Raw genomic sequence first — 12,003 nt, 5'->3', positions numbered from 1 at the left:
TTTGTTTATGTTGTTTTAAAATCATGTTTGCCTGATGAACTTTAGTTATTTTTGGAAATTAAAGATGTCATTCATTTGTATAAACAGTGTTGTTCTATCAACAGATGATAGCTTAGTGCACGTTCACATTCAAATATCATTTAATGCACTGATTACAATTTGTTAAAAATAAGATGCTATGCATGGTCTATTGGTTGCAAATTTTATTCACTGGTTGTTCTTTTTTTTTGATAATTACATTTATTTATATGGAAAAATGTTTTTGTCTAAACTCTCATTGGTGATTAGATATTGATATTAAGGGAATATTTTACTGAGTATCAAACCACTGTTACATGCATGGAAGAATTAGTTAGTTAGTATTCTTTTCTTTTACATTTATTTGTGTATTTCTAAAATTAAAACAGTTCCCCCATTTTTCATCATTCACTTTTTTTTGTGAAAATGGTGAACATGGCAAAAAAACAGGTGAACATCATTCAGGCTGTTGCCCATTTTGTGCTGGGCATTTGTGATTTTATTTTTATTATTTTTTTGTAGAATCCATGATTTGGCAGTTTGCATGATTTTGAACCATAATATGCAAACATTGCCAATAGCAAAGGGAACTTGCAAAAACCTTTTTTAATTTTGTTCCTGTCATGGCAGTTTTCACAGTGTTTGCATGCAAAACTGAGAAAGTTATCAAAACGGCCTGCTTTGCAGAAATATTGTTTTTACTCATTAGACCTTTATGCTATTGATTTTGCGAAACATCCCAATTGAACTTTCAGAAGAGAAAATGCCTAGCAGCAGCAAATATTTAAGGTAATTACAACCAAATACATCAATTTATCACATTTGATGACAAACTTTAGTTTTTATTCATGCAAAACCAAATATTTGAATACAATTTGCTTGCAACCTAAATTGGGTTTGCAATTTCTGGGGTGACCCGGTGGATTAGTGTTTATCGCGTCGGCCTCAGAGTGGGGGATCTGGGTTCAATTCCTTGTTCCCTGCGATATGCTGGTCACCAATTGAGGGTGTCTCTTGCCTCTGGGCCAAGTCAGGTGTGATAGGCTCCAGCACCCCGCGCGAGCCTTCTGAGGATAAAGTGGTTCATAAAATTAGATGAGATTTGCTTTTTTTCCCTCTCTTAGTCAATTTCTTTGATATTGGCCCTTGAAACCCCCACAATAAAGGGTTAAACGTCAAACTGTAGTGACTACTGTCCCTAAAAGACAACATGTAAATCATTTCCTCATACTTGGAAGAGTTTCCTATTTCCTTTTACTCACTGGAAAATAAAATGCAATTTGCTTTGTTAGACTTAACCGGAAGTTGTACATTGTTACACGCCCACTGTCCAGTTAGCAAAGCGCCGTGAGCCAGAAGTACACGCTGGACAGGAAAGAACTACCAGTAACAGGTGAAAAGTCCGTTAAACTTATTCTTTTTTTGGAAAAAATAACACCGAGAATGTTGGGACATTATAAGAATTGTCTATCTTGTGTAACGTAACGTTTAACATGTTATTTATAAATCATATAGTACCGGCGAATCGCGATTCCACGTGTAGTAAGCGCAGCATATTGTTATACTGCTCATGCGACGTCATAATGTAGAATGATGAACACTTTTAAAAATAGCGCTCCCTATAATCGTTTTTTGTCAAGTGTTATAATGAAATCTACTCTTAAAATTCTGCGAATGGTTCGCCATGGTAGTTTCTTTTAGTTCAGACTGTCAGCTCAGGTGTAGTTAAATAGCTCAAAGTCACCTTTAAAGATGTCTACAGTGGGAGAAGAAACAATGCTTTTATTTAGAAAGTGGTATGACACTGGTTACAAAAGACCATTGTTGCCAGACAAGACACGTGGGTTCACATTGATACACACTGAAGTAAGTTAAGAGTTGTGGTGTCCTGCTAAAATCCGTGTTTTGACACTTCTCTACTAGTGCCTGGTCATCTTTTTTATTTTTTAAACTCATTTCAGTCTGGTTTTCCACCACTTCACAGAACTAAAACTGTGTTTATCGAAGTTAATGAGGCATGCAAATAATCTGTTCTGTTATTATAGGATCTCAATGCTGTAGTATTTTATAAGGTTTATCATTTACGAGTCGTAGACTGAAACAGTGTGTAGGCCTCAGTGACGCTGTACTTCAGTGGATCAAATTATATTGACAAGACAGAGATTTCTTTGTGTCCATCGGAAAGTAAAAGTCTGAACATATCATATCGCGTGAGGTTCCTCAAGGTTGTGTTCTAGGACTGCTTTTATTGAACATTCATTTGCTTCTTCTACCTCAGATTATGGAACATCACAACATCTATCATAATTATTTATGCAAATGACACATAACTCTACATTTCATTGATCCCACATCATTACCGTCCAGTACTCTCACTGAATAAATGTATTTATCAAATTGTTGCAGGGTTGATTTTCATCAGCTAAATACAGGAAAGACAGAGCTCATCCTTTTGGGCCCTTTGAAAGGTCAAAGGTCAGTGCTTAATAGTTACCTTGTGTATGCTGCATTTGTAAAAGTTGTTGAATTGAATGCTAGATAATTAAGATCCAGTTATATTGAAAGACATACCATATAATAACCTATATTTTGTGATAATACCATATTTTATTAAGATGTTTTGGTGTCCTGAAAGCATGGCAGTGTTGTCCTTTTTCTGAATGAGCATTTGTACTAGTTGATCTAAGTTTGTGGGAATTATTAAAAAATATTTTCTTTACAACATAGACCAGTAAACTGGCATTCAAAAAGCTGCCTCTCATGTGTTCAATGTGTCGCAGCTTCCGCATGAACAGGAAAAATTACATCAACAGTCCTTAGAGAGAAAAAAATGACTTCCTCCAGAAATCATTCTGTAGTGATTGCGAAACACTAGTTTGGTGTTTTGGACTTTGATTTAGAAAACTTAAGTGTTGAGTAAGCAACTATTCTGCATAGTCATCAATTAACAAGATTTTTTTCAGTCCCCTGACCTTGTCTAGCCTTTCAATTATCTAATTTTCCAAAATATGAAAACTGTAAAAATGATAACAAATAGGTTGGTTAGATTGAAACTTACAACTGTCAAAATATGTACATTAAAACGCTCTAGATCTATCACTCATTGTATTCCTTTTGGTAATCAGTGTTTACCTCATTCTTTCTAATCATCTCAGCTGACCGCAAAGGTCATAGGTCACTGGAGTAAAGTTGAGTGAGCAGAGCAACTGCTAAGTACAGTGGACCCCCGCTTTTTGAGGGGAGTAGGGAACAGGCACGACTGAGTAACCAAAATCCGCGGATATTTGACTCCGATTGAAAAGTCATTGGCAAACAAATCATTCCTATTTCCTATGAACCTAAAAGATTATTGAACAGGCAGACTTTAAATATGTTGAGATGGAATGTACTTATATTGTAAAAATACACTCAAAGAGACTAAATAAAATGAATATACACATCAACAGAGATACTAGTATACTTGATAAAATACTTGTAATACTCTGTTATGTCGATATCAAGTTCATTACGTCTTTGTATCACATCTTTGAATCAATCAGGCATTTTTGTCTGGTGCCAAACAGATAATAAGAACCCTCACTGGAACTAGACTGACATTTGAAGGATAGATTAAATCGATGACATGAGAAGACAACCAATAAGAGAAAAAGCAAAATGGGATTGTTGTTATGTAAGGAACAAATGATTGCATCTACAGGGAGGGTTATAATGTTCTGGTTGCTGTAGCAGCAGTCACAAACGACAGAAGCAGAGGTCGTATCAGTCTGTTTGCAGGTAAGTGGGGAACAATTTCTTGGACTGTGTGTGGGTGCACATATGTGGGAATTATATTAATATGCAAATATACATGAACAATGTATATTGCTCGGACAAAGTGACACTTTTGTGAATTAAGAATACATTGTGCAGGCTTATTGAAGTTTTCCAGTTACAACATTTTAGACAAACTTAGAAAGGAGTCAACAACAACAACCTTTCTGAAAATTAGAGGTAATTATTTAGACTCATTCATTCATTATTAGTTTGATACTTGTGAAATAACAAGTACCATTTAGCACTGATCTTCATTTGTGAAATGTGTGTTGCAATTCAGTTTTTTGACAAATCACTTCAGACTTAAAGCTTTGTTCAAATGACCCTTAAGATTTTTTTTTGCCAAACTTAAGTGATCTGAACAGGCATTACACAATGTCTCAGACAGTTTCAAGACAAGATGAGGAAACACTTGTGTCTTTAAAGACAGAAGTTATATGTTAACCTACATTGGCTTTTAAATGGGGAATGTACACTGATTGTTTAGATTTTTCCTTTTTTCTATCAAACAATTTGTAAATTCTTGATGTCCGATTGAGAGGAATAAGGTTTTAGTCTCCCTTTCTGGTTGAGTTGTTTTATTTGAATCTGGGTTTAAGGTCATTTTTTTCCATCCTCTGGGTTTGAGGCAAGCTTGTCACTAATCTGCTTATTGTCAAACAATTCTCCACCATTCTTCTAGTTGGGTACCCTTTTGTTTGTGTGTGCCCCAATGTAAGAGCGAGCAAGGACTTACTTGTCAATCTTTTGAGATAAACTTTAAGGCAGGCTTAAGGGTGTTTGGTGATTAGCAGGAGAGTAATTGGATTTAATAGATCCTGGCTGTCCTTTACGTATTTGTTAAATTTCCCTGGGTAACTCATTAAAAATGAAATGAGCACCCTGTGAGAGCAAGATTCAAAGCATTGCCATGTTTGTGACCTCTCTAACCTTTGATCCTTTCTGTTCTCACCATATCAGTTACCCTTCAAATTTGTGGTTGAATGGGCTATAGGCCGTTATCAAGTTATCGCGACATTCCTTGCTGTGACCTTTGAGCTCATTTAGTCCAAATTCTAAACACCTCCTACGATGCAGATTACAAACATGTTTTGCAAATATGAAATAAATTCCAAATGTATTCTTAAGTTGTTTTTTTTAATACAAATGTACTAACACGACCATATACAGTTATCGAAGAAGGCAAAAATTAGGAGAAAATGCATTGGAGACTTTGGAGAGTTTCTTCGGAGGTGTGTATGTTAGAATACTGCCAAGTAATCAATTTTTTTTTGCTGGTCTCTCACATTGACCTTAATTCTGAGAAACCTTAGCTAGCGGGTATGCAATGTGTTCAATTTAGTTGTTTGTAGTATTGCATTGTCATCCTATTTGCTCACCAACGTTGACCAATTTCCTCTTCTTCTACAGCTACACCACTGACCAAGAACACTTGGTACACTCCATTGTCTCAGGACGTCCCTAAACCACTCCACCTCCACCAATTGCAAACCCAAAATATCACCATTTGATACCTCCTATTGCAATAATGCTGAGCCAGGAGTTCTTACAGAAGCTGATGCTGCCAGATATGGATTATGTCAGTCAGTACATTAGGGGTCTCTCCACGTCTACAATAATAAGCATGGGGGCCATCACAGCTGCAACCACCTTCTACATGGCAACACGACCAAAGGCCCTGCCACCTATCTGTGACCTCAATATGCAGTCTGTAGAAATTCCGGTGAGTCATTTTTGTCCTTATCGCATTCCATTCAAATCTGTGGCCTGGCGTCTTAGATGTTGCATTTTGAAGTTTTAATGCTATCTAAAGTTCATGTGTAATGTTCTTCAAAGTACTGTAGAATAACCAGTCATTGTGGATGAGGCTGTATTAAACATCAATACATGAATGAAAACACTAGAGCAGAAGTGACGTCAAACACAAAGAGCCAAAATTTGAGTCAACATCCAATCTGCCAAAGATTTTTTTAAATATAATGTATTGTTTGTTTTTGAATGATGAATTTGAGTGTGTTTAAGGAAGAATAAAAATAAGAGAACCATGAAATGAGGCAGAGCCACAGTATATACAAATATGAGAAGCAAAGAGGGAGCCGCATGTGGCTCAAGAGCCACATATTCACCACCCCTGCATTAGACGATGAACCTTATATTTTTGCTCTTTTATAGGGTGGAGAGTACATACATCAATCACCTCTGCTAAATGGTGATAAGCTCCTGACACATCTTTATGATGATGCAAAAACAATGTATGAATTCTTCCTCAGGGGTGCTCAAGTATCCAGTAAGTGTACCCTTTACTATTGCCTTGATAAAATGTATCCAAAAAGTTCTGAAAGTGTTTTTCAAATTTGTACCTTACCCTTAAACATTGGATTAAGTTTTAGACTACACTGCTTATTTGAACACATCTTAATTTTGCCTATCCATTCCTTTTTTTTTTCAGATAATGGTTCATTTTTGGGGTCAAGAAAACCCAAAGGTCCTTACGAGTGGATGACCTACCAAGAAGTAAGCCCCTCCCTTCAAATCCTTGGATCTACAAGGCGCCATAAAAAATACTTAGCGCAGTAGTGTAGTACGTCAAAAACCATTATCCCTGACGCATTGTATTCATGTTTTAGGTAATGGAGCGAACAGAAAATCTTGGGTCTGCATTCCTGCATAAAGGACACTCCAAGACTACAGACCCAAACATCGGCATCTTCTCTCAAAACAGAGCTGAGGTGAAAATACATACCCTTGTCGATCGACTATTCAAATGTTACTTAACCGTATATGGGGCACTTATTTGAGCCACCTAGACCAGTGTTTCTCAACCAAGATATTCAAGTGTGCCGTGGGAAATTACAAGAAATCATACACATCCTAATAATCCATGTCATATTGGTCTTTTTTTTCATGTGCTGTGCGGTAATTTAGTGGACTATCACCGAGCTGGCGTGCTACACCTATTCCCTTGTGAGTGTCCCACTCTATGACACACTTGGTGCAGAAGCCATCAACTATATTATTGAAAAAGGTAAAAAAAAAAAAATATATATATATATATATATATATATATATATATATATATGTGTATACATATATATATATATATATATATATATATATATATATATATATATATATATATATATATATATATATATATATATATATATATATATATATATATATATATATATATATATATATATATATATATATATATATATATATATATATATATATATATATATATATATATATATATATATATATATATATATATATATATATATATATATATATATATATATATATATATATATTATTTATTTATATATGTTTAAGAGTATTTTTTCCCAACAGTTCACCAATGTCTCATCTAATTTTCTGAATTGCTTTATCCTCACTGGGTTTGCGGGGGGTGCTGGAGCCCATCCCAGCTGACTTTGGGCCAGAGGGGGACAACCTGAATTGCTGGTCATCCAATCACAGGGCACAAGGAGGCAAACAACCATTCAGATTATCAAAATCAGACTCAATAGGGGCCCTCAAGGACCAGAGTTGGTGACCCGTGTACTAAAGTTTGTGCTTGCAATTTAATTGTGTTTCTTTTGTTTTCTGTAGCTTCCATTTCAACCATCGTATGTGATGTGGCGGAAAAAGTCAGCCTGGTACTTGACTGCTTACAGAACAAGGAACACACTGTGAAAAACATTGTTTTAATAGAAACACCCAGCAATGGACTGGTGGAAAGAGGCAAACAGGCGGGAATTGACATCCTCAGTCTGCATGAAATGGAGGTCAGTGAAATGCTTCTCACTTAGCTTGGGCCTTTCAAATGTTTATTTCTGACACATACCTGTCTCTTGGAATTTCTTACTTCTGTACCTTTTTAGACCTAACGTTTTTTTTTTCTGTTTGGTTTTACTTTGATCGACGACGCCAATCTTTTTGTTGGGCAGGCCATCGGAAAGACTAACTATCACAAACCTGTGGTAAGTGGCTTTTTAGCTTGTTAACACATTTTTTTTTACCAACCAGCACTCACATGGATGTGTAAATAGAGGGAATTTTCCTTTCAAATGTTTACAGCCTCCCACACCTGAAGATATGGCCGTCATCTGCTTTACGAGTGGAACAACAGGTAGTGCATTTACTGTAACCCCTCTTCCCCCAATCACAAAGTAATAAATTGACTCTGTGTGCTCTCAGGAAGCCCAAAGGGAGCCATGTTGTCACATCGGAATATTGTTTCCAACTGCTCAGCATTCATTAAACTAACACAGGTGATCATTATTCGGGGAGAAATGACTGATATGATGTTTTTTTTAAATTGGAGAGTTAGTAAAACAAATGAAAAGATCAAAGAAACATAAATAAAAAGAAAATAATCACAGTTTAGTTGTTAATTTGCAATGCTGTCTGTGCCTGTTTTAGTGTTTACTATTGATTAACTGGAAATTCTATTTTGTGTATTAGGCCAACTGTCCACTCGGTCCAACAGATGTCCATATTTCATTTCTTCCTTTGGCTCACATGTTTGAGAGAGTGGTACAGGTAGGTTTATTTGTCATTTTTTTACTTTGACAACTGTAATAGAAGAAAGTGCTATACATTTTTAACTCAATGGCATTCAGTCAAAATAGATTGATGACCCAGTTAGTCCTCATTGTTAAAATTAATCTGATGTCTATCATTGTCGATGCCAGTTAAGGAGTTAATATACAATGTAAAATTGTTTTTCCTCTTTTTTCATTTAATGTGAAACACAATTTTAACATTTTGTTTGTCTTCCATTTTCCTGCTGCATGTTTATATTTAATGAATAGGGAGTGATGATGGTTCAGGGAGCCAAGATTGGGTATTTCCAGGGAGATATTCGTCTTCTGATGGATGACCTCTGTACACTAAAACCTACTGTGTTTCCAGTGGTACCTCGACTTCTTAACAGAATGTATGACAAGGTAGGTTTTTTTTACATTTAATTATTGCTCTTTTTTTTTTAAATGAAACTCCTTTGACTATGAACATTTACAAATATATTACAGATCTTTGGGCAGGCCAATTCTTCTGTGAAGCGGTGGCTGTTGGATTTTGCATTCAGGCAAAAGGAGGCAGAGATGTATAAAGGCATTGTAAGGAGGGACAGCATTTGGGATAGATTCATCTTTAGAAAGGTCCAGGTTAGTTGTAGCTCCCTGATGATCATTACGAAACTAATGATTATATTGTGACTTGTAAGGGATAAAGCCAGATTTGTTAATGTGACATATGTTGTGCCCCACTCTAGGCTAGCCTTGGGGGTCACGTACGTCTGATGATAACAGGGGCTGCTCCCATTTCGTCAACTGTTCTTACGTTCCTCCGTGCTGCTTTGGGATGTCAGGTAACAACTAGATCAGCCATACCATTTTATTTGCCTACAAAGCTCCCCCATCCAAATAAAAGTATTACAAAATGGAGATGACACTACCTTGGTTTTGTCCAATTTCAGTTCTATGAAGGCTATGGACAGACAGAGTGTACTGCTGGCTGCACCATGACCATGCCAGGTGACTGGACTGCAGGTATGAGACTCATTCTTAGATAACAGTAAAATATTTGTGTTTTGGCAGTAAAGTGAGCCTCCACTTTTGTTGAAGTTTACTAAAATAAAGCTCAATTTTTTTGTTTTTAGGTCACGTTGGTGCCCCCCTGCCTTGTAACTCTATCAAGTTGGTTGATGTGGCTGAAATGAACTACCTGGCAATAAATGGCGAAGGAGAGGTGACAATTTAAAAATTACTAAATGTGTATTCCTCATTACGGTTTTCTTGGTGATATTGTAATGAGAGAGAAAAATCTGAATCCGAATGTAAAATATTTGCCTCCTGCAGAAATTCTCATTCTTACATGATACTTTTGGGCAATGTATTTGTACATCTGCAATATTTTGTTGCTTTGTAACTCTTAAAATTTAAAAATGAAGTACAATTGTTTTAAAAACGCTTTATTCTGATTCCCTGGAGAAATGTGATTGGTCATGTTTTCTGATCATAGTGGACTTCCCTATTTTAAAAAAAAATGTCTGTGTTTTTTTTAGGTGTGTGTGAAAGGTCCGAACGTGTTTCGCGGCTACCTGAAAGATCCAGAAAAGACTGCAGAAACTATTGATGCTGATGGATGGGTTCACACTGGAGACATTGGCAAATGGCTTCCTGTAAGGATGGGAAAATACTTTGTTGTAGTCTGGAAAAGTAATGTAATGTAATGTGTGCCATGCAATCATTCACATGGTTGTTTGCAGAATGGAACACTAAAGATTGTGGATAGAAAGAAGCATATCTTCAAATTGGCACAGGGAGAATATATAGCTCCTGAGAAGATAGAAAATGTCTATGTGAGGAGTGATGCGGTGGCACAGGTCTTTGTGCATGGAGAAAGTCTTCAGGTTAGTGCTGTAAACAAAAATAGATATAATTTCATTCAATATAATAAATCCATAATGTTGTAATAGGGCCGACATACACCCAATTATATGTTATATTTTTTTTTACTCTTCCCCAAAGGCTTTTCTGGTCGCAGTAGTTGTTCCAGACCAGGACTTCCTGTGTGGTTGGACCAAGAGGACCATGGGAGTGGAAGGCAGCTACAATGCACTTTGCAGCAGAGCGGTAATAACAATAAAAAAAATAGTATGACTTAATACTACATAACAAGCCTTGGGAAATATGTAATGGTTTTGAGACTTTTTTTTCTGTCTCTGAAGGATGTCAAGACAGCCATCTTGGAGGACATGATACGACTCGGAAAGGAAGCGGGCCTCAAGTCCTTTGAGCAGGTTTTTAATAAATCAACTCACTCTACACCATCATAAAAGTCAATGTTTGCATTTGATCGATATTCTCATTTTTTTTTATGGTCCATTATAATGATCCTTAATGCTTTTGGTTTGGTGTCTTTCAGGTGAAGGCCATATATGTCCACACAGAGTTATTTTCAATCGACAATGGACTTCTCACACCAACACTGAAAGCCAAGAGGAACGAACTGAGACAGTACTTTAGATCCCAGGTAGATGATTTATACACCAGCATCAAGATGTAGTCTCGAGCAGATGAATCTGTGTAAATAGAAAAGAGGAGAGAAGGGAATATACACACCAAATAATGAAAAGTGCCTTTTCACTCCAATGAAAATGTTCACTTCATACCTCATACTAAGGGCATTAATGTAGCTACTGTATTAATGATATGCCATTTATTCCACAATTTAAACCATGTCTTAATCTTATATCTGTGATATTTTTTCTAATAAAATTACTTGGGGATAATTCATTTCAACACCCTGGGTGAAATTTCTCATTTTACCTAAGCTCCTACACAGCAAAATACTAATCAGGGGAATTTGTCACCATGCTGTTGAATTAACGTACATGTGCCAGTTAACATGGTTAAGACAGCTGAAACATCGTCAAATTAAATTATCCACTATTATGCAATATGCATGTGCTATTATTTGATTGTATTTTGAAGTTGACACTAAGATGACATTGGTCGGGGAACTGTTTGTAGGTTGTCTGCAGTAAACTTGCCAAAATGCCCATTTTACACAATTAAAATAGGTACTACCTCACAAAATATTGACTTTAATATTTTATTTAACACCTGGCACTCCAAACAGCAAAATGTTTGTCTACAAGTAATCCAGAAATACTGTATATTATTTTTGATATGCAAATGAATTGATGTTCTTATGAATGCTTTACTTTCAAATTTTATTCATTTGCACTAGTAGATAGGTTTCATGAACAACCATTCCATTTGAAGAAATACTGTTTTTCTGACCATTATCTTATGATTAAGATCGATTCAGGATTCAACCAACACACAAATAACGGGTAATTCTAATTCTCAGGAAGACCAGAAAATGAAATTACAATACAAGGGTGAATATGTTAATATATGTATTTTTTGATTTGAACTAATGTGAAATGAGACTGAAATGTTTCTTTCAAATTGAAAGACACAGTTAATGAAATGTGTGTTAATTGAAATTTGATGTGTTTATTATATGATTGTTTATACTATATTTACTTGTACTTACATTGTGATTTTGAAATTAAAAATATGTGCATGTTAAACTTTGGACTTTTATTTTTTAAGTGCATAAACTTAAAACTCTGCTTCCGGCTATATA

General features: G+C 35.7%; 1 protein-coding gene across 3 annotated transcripts; it reads left to right on the top strand.

The window, feature by feature from the left end:
• Window positions 1–1,292: 1,292 nt before the first annotated feature.
• On the top strand, window positions 1,293–11,947 carry LOC144207388 (long-chain-fatty-acid--CoA ligase 1-like). Of its 3 annotated transcripts, XM_077732844.1 has the most exons (22): window positions 1,310–1,411; window positions 2,425–2,493; window positions 5,242–5,554; window positions 6,004–6,118; window positions 6,281–6,345; window positions 6,459–6,560; window positions 6,757–6,856; window positions 7,450–7,625; window positions 7,788–7,820; window positions 7,918–7,969; window positions 8,038–8,111; window positions 8,305–8,382; window positions 8,655–8,789; window positions 8,874–9,008; window positions 9,116–9,211; window positions 9,320–9,392; window positions 9,503–9,591; window positions 9,908–10,024; window positions 10,112–10,255; window positions 10,374–10,478; window positions 10,574–10,645; window positions 10,771–11,947. In XM_077732844.1, the coding sequence occupies exons 3-22, from the start codon at window positions 5,360–5,362 to the stop codon at window positions 10,909–10,911; spliced, it is 2,097 nt and encodes a 698-aa protein (XP_077588970.1). In that variant the 5' UTR covers window positions 1,310–1,411; window positions 2,425–2,493; window positions 5,242–5,359; the 3' UTR covers window positions 10,912–11,947. The 3 variants fall into 3 exon arrangements, with proteins under 3 accessions (XP_077588971.1, XP_077588970.1, XP_077588973.1); XM_077732845.1 differs by lacking the exon at window positions 2,425–2,493 and having other exon boundaries at window positions 1,293–1,411; XM_077732847.1 differs by lacking the exons at window positions 1,310–1,411; window positions 2,425–2,493 and adding an exon at window positions 3,873–4,008.
• The last annotated feature ends 56 nt before the right edge of the window (window positions 11,948–12,003 follow it).

This window comes from Stigmatopora nigra, chromosome 14 (genome assembly GCF_051989575.1).
Source record: "Stigmatopora nigra isolate UIUO_SnigA chromosome 14, RoL_Snig_1.1, whole genome shotgun sequence".
NCBI lineage: Eukaryota > Metazoa > Chordata > Actinopteri > Syngnathiformes > Syngnathidae > Stigmatopora > Stigmatopora nigra.
The sequence above is the reverse complement of the archived record's forward strand: the minus strand, read 5'-3'. Positions and strand labels throughout refer to the sequence as shown.

Excerpts from the sequence above, each read along its gene's own strand:
- LOC144207388 (XM_077732845.1), top strand. The coding sequence starts at position 5,360 with ATGCTGAGCCAGGAGTTCTTACAGAAGCTGATGCTGCCAGATATGGAT. Across the intron at positions 10,479-10,573 it reads ATGCACTTTGCAGCAGAGCG|GATGTCAAGACAGCCATCTT; the intron begins GTAATAACAATA and ends CTGTCTCTGAAG. Across the intron at positions 10,646-10,770 it reads GCCTCAAGTCCTTTGAGCAG|GTGAAGGCCATATATGTCCA; the intron begins GTTTTTAATAAA and ends GGTGTCTTTCAG.